The sequence below is a fragment of the Solanum pennellii genome, chromosome 9 (assembly GCF_001406875.1).
Source record: "Solanum pennellii chromosome 9, SPENNV200".
Classification (NCBI taxonomy): Eukaryota; Viridiplantae; Streptophyta; class Magnoliopsida; order Solanales; family Solanaceae; genus Solanum; species Solanum pennellii.
This window is the reverse complement of record NC_028645.1, coordinates 2,721,221-2,731,587: the sequence shown is the minus strand read 5'-3', so window position 1 is coordinate 2,731,587 and position 10,367 is coordinate 2,721,221. Positions and strand designations below refer to the sequence as shown.

Below are 10,367 nucleotides of genomic sequence, written 5' to 3'. Positions count from 1 at the left end.
ATCCCTCCTAGAATCACCTATAGTTTAAGGGTTTTGACAATTGTATGTCTCAAAATTTATCACCACACTCACAAGCTATTTATGTTACTTGATTCACAGTTTATTATATATATATATATATATATATATTAAATTTCTCAACAAATAATCTATCATAAGTCACAAGTCTTTTTTTTAATAATTTAAACTCGAAACTGATCATCCGATCGAGCTTATAGAAGCAGAATTTAAACAATTCGCTTACAACTGGACATAAAAACAAGAAATAAATTACAAAAGCTTTATATAACTAATCTTTTTCCTACATAACAATCTTTTCTTCCCTTTGGTTGATCCAAATATATAACAATTGACTTTGGGATTTAGCATATTGATAGAAAAAAATGAAAATCAAGTCTTATTTATTCCCAATTTATGGTTTTTGCCAGTGGTAGTGGTAGCAGCTATGTAATCAAGACAAGTTCAGAGAACTCATTAATTAATTGCATTAAAGTCTCAATTTTTCTGCATATTTTGAGAATTAAACTTTTAATGATTCTTGTTATTGCATATATTTAGTGCATTATTTNTGGGGGTGGGGTGGGTGGAGGGTTATCCTAAGATGCAATTTTGAGGGGGGAAAAACTTATTTCAAGATAAAATATCGCGTTTTAATAATTAGTGGCAGACAAGATAAGATAAGTATGACAGGTCTACTGAGTTAAACAGTAATCCACATTACGAATGTGGATTAGTTTGCCAAAAATTTCATTTTATTAATGAAATATTGTCCTTCAACAATGATGATTTCAATTTAATTAAAAGAAATTAAGGTCCTTCATGTTTAAGATATAATTTGAAATTATTCCTACACATTGTGTTTAAGGCTATGCTATTCTTCAAGTACCACAATGTAACATTTGTAGGATGGTGTCCATATTCTATGTATCTAAATTATTATTATAATCTTGAAAATTCTCAAGTACAAAATTTATAATAGATTACTCATAAAGTGCTTATTTGAGGATCATAAAATGTGATTTAAATATCTTTTCATGAGCTGTTATTTTACTATTCGCGTCAGTTAATGGCAGACAAAATAAGAAAAGTATAGTAAAATTACTTGAGTGGAATATAATCACATCATCTTTTTCATGAACGAAAGGTTGATTAAAGAATATATTTTTACAAAAACGAAATCATTTGCTACAATATCCTAAAATATGTTTTATATATTCGATGTGAAATCTTAGTTGAAAACAGCCCAAATTCACATGGTTTTATGAGACAAACTCAACTCTTTTTAGATGCATACTGAAAATCATGTCTTTCGAATTTAATATTATATCGTCTTTTAAATAATAAAAACGTTCATAATTTGAAAAGAAATATTACCAACCAAGAGCTAATGGTTATACTTGTTTTAACATATCTCCCTATTTATAAAAAGTAAACATTATTCTGAAAAATGCTAACTTAGGACATGTTCAATATGACGAAAAATATTTAATAAAAAACATTTTTCAAATTAAAACTTTGTTACCATCCAACGCTCTAAAATTTCAACATTTTATATTTTAAATGGAATATTGGAGAACTATATAAGAGAAAATATTTCTCTATTTAATATTTTTCTTCGTATCAAATACACCCTTAGTCACCTACTATTTCCGTTCCACGACATCCTATCGAACTTTTAAAATGTCAAATTCCACAAATGAAACACCTCCAAATTAAGAAAGAATAACATTGTATTGCACAGATAATCAAACACTTACAACATGTTCGATAAGATGAATAATATTTTCTGCAATATATTTGTCAGATAAAAATTTTGTCACCATCCAACACACTAAAATTCAAAATCTTGTATTTCAAATAGAAAAATGAAGAACAATATAAGCGAAAAGAGTATTTTTTTTGTCATTTAATATTTTCCTTTATATCAAATACATTCTTATCACCAACTATTTCTGATCCCCAACGCCCTATAAAATAATGCAATATTTAATAATCCACAGACCACTACTCGACTCCTAAAATTTCAAATTCTGAAAATACCTCCAAATTAAGAAAGGATAACATTGTATTGCAAAAAAATAATCAAAACACTTCAAGAAAATTAGCAAATTGAAGAGAATAATTACCACATCAATCCATTACTTAATTTAAATACAAAATATAAATAGAACATCTCATAAAAATAGTAAAATTAGGTAGCCAAATTGATCAACCTCCTAGCTAGGACAAAGTTAACTTCAAATCAATTATATGTTCCATGAAAACAGTTAGCAACCCAAGACAAATAACTTCATGTCAACCAATCTTTATTTTTTTTAAGAAAAAAAAAAACTTACAAGTTGTCTTGTTGTACTTGTTGTGACACATCATCAATTATCGTCAGCACCATCACCAGCACCATCACCAGCACCTTTGCTTAATTTCCATTCATAATTTTCTCATAAGTTTTGATGATGATCTCCCATTAAGTACCTAAAACATGATGATCCATCAGCTTCATAATATTGATTGTTGATTTGTATATTACTATTGTAACATAACAAACTTGTTGAATTTTGATCTTTTCTTTTCTTGTTGCACTTCATTAGGTAACTATTAATGCTACCCCATCTTTTCTTGCACATTGTAGCACTTTTATCATATCCCAAAATGGCCATTTTTGCACTTATCTCTTCCCATAATACATGATCATGATTATTACTATTATCATTATCATGATCATGATCATGATCATGATCATTTATTGATGATGAAATTCCCAATTGTTGAAATCTTGATTCCATGCTAGTCCTAAGTTGTATTAACCTAGTAATTTCACTATCAGGCCAGTGCTGGTCAACATCATCTTTCAGACTGTCTGTTACATCTCCGTTTCTGTTATGAATTTCAACCATTTCTTCATCAAGACTACGCGGATTACTACTAGTACTCTTCAAATCTTTACCACTTAGCTTGTTCACAGCCTCCATTAAAGCAGCATCGCGTGTTTCTATCCATGCCCTCTCATTAGCCCAAAAACTATGTTCCTTCTCAATACGAATGGTTTCTTGTTTCCTCCATTCTTCTTCTCTCAATATCCTTTCTTGTTCTTTATGTTCAATCATTTTCATCATTTTATCCATCCATTCTTCTTGCTTCTCCATCAACTTCCTCATTTGTCCATCAATGAAATCTTTAATCTTCGCCTTTAAACTCCTCTTCCCCCTCCTCTTCTTCTTATCATGATGATCACTATCATCTGAGGAAGACGTATTGAGTTCAGATGAATTTGATAAGCTCATGCTATCGGATAGCTTAGAAGCTTGATGGTGGTGAAAATTATGAGGATCTTGACTCATGTTGTTAACGGAATTATAAGGAAAATGACTTCCCTGATGAAGAATATCCGTTGAGGTAGATGAAATATTATTGCTTGTTTCACCATATAAAGCTTCAAGTTGTCGAAAAAATCGATAGTGTTTACCATCTTGTCTTCCAGCTTTACCCTCTTTAGTTTTCTTGTAGTACTTATACAAGTTCTCAAATTTCTCTCTACATTTTTTTCCAGTCCTTTGGTATCCATGTTCCTCAGACATAATCCTACAATAATTAAGAGAAACTAATTAGTTAATGTGAAATTTATTTAGTAGTAAGAAGGTTGAACAAAAGTTTAAATGGAGTGACATGATTTAAGTAAGATATATATAAGGGTTTTAAGACGAAAGAAAATAAAATCTTATATCAAAATGACTTCTGACATCAAAGAAAAGGATCATCAAAACCATATTCATTAAGAAATGGGAAACTACAACTACTAACTTATTTGAAATTGAGTCGTTGTAAAAGAAAATAAGTTCAATTTTTTGAAAATTCTCATCTCGAATGTATTCACATGAAAGGAATAGTGAAAAATTTACGATTACTCTGGAAGGAAGGTAATAACAGTAATTCTAACAAATTATGGATCGACAGAAAGATTTTCTCATATTTCTTTGACTTAACCCTAATTTTGATTCCACAAATGATTCAATGTGTCACGTGATGATATATTGATATTTTTCCTAAAGATAGAAACTATACAAAACCCCTATTTAGAATATATAATACATATATATAGTTAATTACAACTCTTTTTTTTTAAAATTTTTTTTTGCTAAAGAAAAACAAGCAAAAAGGAATTTTGATCTAGGTAAAAAGAAGTAAAAAAAAAAGGGTATGTGATGTGTTAATAAAGATGAAAATAACACCTGATTCTCTAACTGAACTTCAATGTAGTGTCATTTTCTAACACAAAATTGGCAACTTATTTACTGTATGAGTTTTTGCTTAAAAGTGCTGCTTTTTCTCTAGAAAACTCAATTGTTTCCTTTTTCATTTCCACAGTGTACACAAAAATATGAATAGATTTTTCAAAATCTATGTTGTTCCGACTCTCCAAAAATATTGTTGCACCACCTGTGTTCGGATCCTCTAGAAATAGTAACATCTAACTGTTGATATATGTTTTTGAAGAGTCGGAACAACATAAGCCTAAATAACTCAAAATAACAATTTGTAGGAAATTCTTTTACAAGAACAAGTGAATAATAATGTTTTCGTTGGAGAAAAAAAAAAGGATTGAAAAAATTAAAATTTAAAAAAATAAGAACATATTAAGAGTAAGATTTTTGGAAAAAAAATTCTTCACTATAACTAAAATAGGAATAGTTTTTTTATCTACTATGTTTTGTATTTATACGTAAAATAAAAAAAAATACTAGGATTAAATTAAAAATATCATATATATCAAGAACATAAGAAGAAGATATTATTTTAGAAAGAAATTTTGAACCATATCTAGATTTAATTTGTATCATACTAATCTTCTGTGTATCGTTCCAATTTAATGTCAACAATAAGATTACAACAAGTGAACAAAAAACACACACAATAATAATAATAATAATAATAATATTAGGTTTTGTGTGTGTATATTTTTTTTAATTATATGGTACCTTGAAACTTCATCCCATAAGGGTCCTTTTTGATTAGCTTCTTTGAACTTTGGATCCAATCTTGATCTGATTTCAAGTAGTGTAAGTGTCTCTTGTCTGGGCCACCGCCCGCTTCCGTCTCCACCACCACCACCACCAGTCTCCATCTGATCCATCCCACTAAATCCGGCACTCGTTGTAGTAGCTCCTGTAGCTGTAGCCGTTGCTACAGCTACAGGAGTACTCGAGTCCGTAAGGAACTCATGTTGGTGATGCTGGTGGTGGTGGTGATGATGTGGAGTAGTAAGCCCGTGACCAGATGAAGACGAAGGAACTTGGGCCAGTCCCATCACCATGTCATACTGGTGATGGCCCGGCCCGAGATTCCTGTGTTGTTGCTGCTGGTGAGAAGTAGCAGGTAATAGTTCTGGTGGTACTTGTTGGATCGAACCGAAAATCGAACGCCCACCGTTCATATATTGTCTTAGATCTGCCATTCCATATTGATCTTCCATTTCAACAAATCAAATCTCATGAGTTAGTCACTCATTTGAAATCCAGTAATTTTGGTTCAAACTCTGTATATATTTTAAAAAGATGAAAGAATCTTTTTTTTGGGGGGGAGGGGGGCGGCGGAGTTTGATTTGGATTGTGTTTTTCTAGAGAAAAAAGGTTTGAATTTGAGTATAAAAAAGGAGTAGTACTGGAAAAAATGGACCCATTTTTTTTTTTTTTGATGGAGTTGTAAAGCTTTAGTCACTCTTTTATATGTGTAATGATTTATAATAGATATTGGAGTAATATAATAAAAAGATTATAAAGATATTTTGTTTGATATACAGGAAAAAATAGTGTAAGGTGAAAGGGTGTTTTTGGGACAAATTTGATCCAAAGTGAAGAAAGGACAGATAAGAGTGGAAAGGTCACGAGAACACAAAATCACTACTATAGTTCAAACTATTTTTTATAAGAATCGTGGTATCTGAGTCAGTTTACGTGTATCTTTACTTATTTTACGATATATTTGTGATCTCTAGCCTATAAGGAAGAAGTAATATGTAACTCTGTCTGTTAAGATTATAAATCTGAGAAAAATCACCTAATATTTTATGGGATTAGTAATTTGAAAAAATAACAATATGCATATACTATGGAAAAATATGTAAGATATGTTTTATTTTTCATCTGGTATTCAACGTATGTTTTTGAACTTCGATTAATACAAATTCGCATTAAGTAAGGTTCGTTAAAGAGAAAACTCTCGGTGGCGAATGCATATAAATGAACACATACATAAGGTTTTCTTCTTCTTCTTTTTTCTCATCCGATGTCTGGACCATTATTTTGGCGGGTCCACTAATATAAATTCGTTCCACATTACTCTATAACAAAATTTTCTTCATTATCAAGCTTAAAAACAAATTCGCTATTTAAGAGTTGAACATCTTATTCATCCGTCACAACCTAAATGGTGGATACTTATAGAAGTCATAAAATATACATAGTATATATAGTAATACTAGAATGCTTTCGTAATCGTTGTTTGACAAGGTATATAAGCAAGGGCGGAGCTATATTAGTTTTAAGTATTCATCTATTTCCCCTTCAATAGAAAATTATTCTATTTATATATAATTTAAATTATTTTTCATACACATATAATAAATAATAAATCTCCTTCGACTAATTAGTGTGTTCACTTATTCATATTTTGAATCTTAAACTTCGATTTCAATAAAACAATTTAATACTAATACTAGCTAATTAATATATTCGTAAAACTATTTTTATACATTCCACCGAATGACCTCGTGTATATATATTACATTCAATATTATTTTTGTACATTCAATATTATTTTTATACATTCTACCAGACGAACTCGTGTCTTATTCAAAAGTAGGGTTAGTTTGCTTTATAGCAGTAGGGTTTAGATTAGGTTAGAACAGTGCTTTGGATTCTGCTTTTTTGACCTTTTGCTACTCAAACTTACAACAGTGGAATTAATATACTGACTCACACTTATAGTAATAAAAAAATATTATATATATATATTTTTCAATTATATTATATATAAGTAATGACACTGCAGTATTACGTACAGGACCAGCATGCATATAAATTTAAATTCTTTAAAAAATAATAAAATCATTAATTGGTAGTACTGTTTATTTATTGGCTTTTAAATTTTATTCCAAGCTTCAACTTACTTACATTCTTTTTGTTTTCCTAATTAACAGTACTTTTTCAGTGAGTCGTGGGGTTAATTAACTATGCAAATACCGAAAATAAATTGTTATTGATGCGTAAAGTATTTCGTATTTATGTAAGTTCAAAGAAGGATCGAACCCTAACGAGCATGACAGTATGCCCTTTCCATATATAGTTTTTATCATTTGCGGATTCAAAATTAAAATTTATGAGTTTGTACATTAACCTTAAGTTAATAGTATAATAATAACGAAATTCACTCAATAGTCGTAGAGTAAGAACTTTCATTAAGAAATAATATCAAGAAAATTCTACACAATGCTATTTTCTATCTGTTGACAGTCGTTGGACACCATAAGGTTCATCTTTAAATATTTAGAGAATCTTGATAGGAAGCGCTTTTTTATTTAATTTGCCTAAACAAACGTAAATATTGGATACCAAATAATTTTTATTTTTAAAAAAATATGATTTGAACACCAGAATAGTGTTGATTAGTTAGCTTGACAACTTTTAAGACAAAAAAAGAGGGCAACAAGTACTGTTAGCTTAATAATGAAAAGGATGTTTCACCTTTGAGATTTGACCAATGCTATATTTCTTCTTTTTTTTCCCTTTTATGTTTCTTTCGAAATATTAATAATTTCGCTTAATTGATATTAAATCAGTATATATATATTTATATTGATATCATTAATATTTTTTGTTCATAAATTACTCATTAATTAATGATATATACATTGATGTATATATATATATAAATTAATTACATGAGAAAAATACACCAATTAAAGTTTTGAAAAAAAATTAAATATTCATTAGGACATTTGGTCTAGTTGCTAGGTATCAAGATAATATATTGAATTAAGTTATGTTGTCTATATTTTATTGTACATTAACATTAGGTGTAATAGTTAAAGATGTATATAAGGCTAAAAAATATTGATGTATTTCTACTAGCCACACATTAATTCCTTTTTGTTCCCCTAGCTTAGCTTTGTCCACTAACAATGTATATAATGGAATTTAGGTATTGACCAAAGAAAAAAAAAAGGAAGTTGAATAAATATTTAAATATACAATACTATCTCCGTCTACTGTAATGATCATACTTTCCATTTTTAGAGTCAAATTATGAAAATCTTGATTAACAATTTATGATATATTTTTTCATATGAAAGTACTTTTTGTATAGTTTATGAATATTTAATTTTTGGTTTAAAATATCGAATTAATGTAATCTAATTGAACTTTGAAAACTAGTCAAATTGACTTTCGAAAAACGTAGCAGGACAAATAAAAATAGATGGAAGGAATAGTAATAGACGGTGAGTGTCTGATTGAACTTATAATATCAGTTAGAAATAAGATTCAAAGTCTATCGATCGATTTGAAATTGAATTGTATAGCATGTTAACTAAGTATTATGTCAAAATTCAAAAAATATTGTGGTTAAGTTAAGCCTATTCTACACTTGGTAAAACTCTTTTATTTTTATTTTTTGGAAAAAAAATATATTTTTATAAATATTATTTATCATATGAGAGAAGATAGGTATTTCCTGCACATGACTTTCTTCTCAAGAAGTAAAGAAAAATGAATATATTATGGAAAAGGAAAATGATTAGAATGGTCAATGAAATGATGAAACACATCTAATGCAGGCATACTGCAGTCTGTCTTTTTGCCTTTGTTGAATTCATGTCAAAAAAAAAAATTAAAAAAATTATTCACATGGTTCATATTGATGCATGTTAGTAGTTAAATATTTTTAATAATTTTTAAAAAAATACTAATCGATTGAATGCTATGTTCATTTTTTTTTAATAAAAAGTATGTAGTGATTAATGGTGATAGTAATTTATAGTAGTGTCGCTGATTTTGGTCGATGATAATGATAATTAATGATAGTAAATGATTATTTGATTGATATAGTTATTTGGTAGTTGTGGTCTATGGTAATAATTGTATAAAATAGCTAGTATTGGTGACGACTGATTATGGTAATTCGTGATGATAGTGATTGTGAATCATGATAATTGAAAGTGATAAAAGATGACATCGATGATGGTGAATTGGTGATAGCTGAGGTGAAACTATAATAAAACGATCTTTAGCGACAACAAATATTTATATTAATAAAGAGTGATAATTTTTTTTATAGACATCATTAGTTAATTGTCATGAGATCTCATTCCGGTATAGTTTTTAGAAACAATTAAAAAATAATGATAATTATCACTAGAATTGCATATTTGACAACCTAAACTATTATCATTAATTAGTTACCACTATAAGATTATTTTTTGTATAGAGTGATAGTAATTAAGTAATAATAATGGACGGAAATATGATCAATGATAGTTATCTCGATAGAATTTTTTTAAACACGTATTAAAACTTAATCATTCAAATTTATTCAAATTCATTAATTAAGTAATTATTGTTAAATTAAGTTTTTTTTTTTAAGAAAATACTTTAAAATTCATCAAAAGAATTTCATTCATTATGGCAAAAATCATCAAAAGAATTTCCATATTTGGTTTGCTCATCATTATTAGCCATATGCTTCAATGATATTATGAGGCAAAGAGCATTAACTTTTGCATTATAATTACTAATTTGTATTATCTCCTTATATGTTACTTAAAACTTCTTATATATTTTCTCACTATGTTATGTGCATTATATCATTTAAATGTTTAAATAATTAAATATTTCAGACAAAATATAAAAATATTGTTTCTCTTGGATGGCAACATCTGTTGTATCATATATGAGCTTGCTCGTACTATCGATCTCAATTTGACACAAACAAACCATAAAGATACTTATGTAAAATACGTCAACCCCCATTTGTTTTAGATTTAAAAAGTATAATAATACTAATACAAGTTTTTTTTTTCTCTTCAACGACACCAATAGATTTAAACTCATAATGTTTATTACGCCTCTTGACATTATGTCGTTATATATGATTCTTAAAAATAAACGTTATTCGAGAATGAATATGATTTTTCATTTTATGTTCGTTATTCATTTTAGAGTCTCGTAGATTTTAAAATACCAAAAATGAGATTAATGTGCATATGTCTCTCAAGTCTCAAACATTGATCACTATGGTCCCCTTGAAAATCTTGTAACTAATTTAGCAAACTTTACAAATTTTTAGAAAGTTTCCTTAAAAAGAAATGTTGGGAAAAT

At 28.2% G+C, this 10,367-nt stretch overlaps 1 protein-coding gene across 1 annotated transcript; it reads right to left on the bottom strand.

Moving 5' to 3' along the window:
• Positions 1–2,101: 2,101 nt before the first annotated feature.
• Positions 2,102–5,700, bottom strand: LOC107031253 (trihelix transcription factor PTL-like). Its single transcript, XM_015232555.2, has 2 exons — positions 4,974–5,700; positions 2,102–3,579 (listed from the first exon to the last, which is right to left on the bottom strand). The coding sequence occupies exons 1-2, from the start codon at positions 5,465–5,467 to the stop codon at positions 2,439–2,441; spliced, it is 1,635 nt and encodes a 544-aa protein (XP_015088041.1). The 5' UTR covers positions 5,468–5,700; the 3' UTR covers positions 2,102–2,438.
• Between the last annotated feature and the right edge of the window lie 4,667 nt (positions 5,701–10,367).

Excerpts from the sequence above, each read along its gene's own strand:
- LOC107031253 (XM_015232555.2), bottom strand. The coding sequence starts at position 5,467 with ATGGAAGATCAATATGGAATGGCAGATCTAAGACAATATATGAACGGT. Across the intron at positions 3,580-4,973 it reads TTATGGGATGAAGTTTCAAG|GATTATGTCTGAGGAACATG; the intron begins GTACCATATAAT and ends TAATTATTGTAG.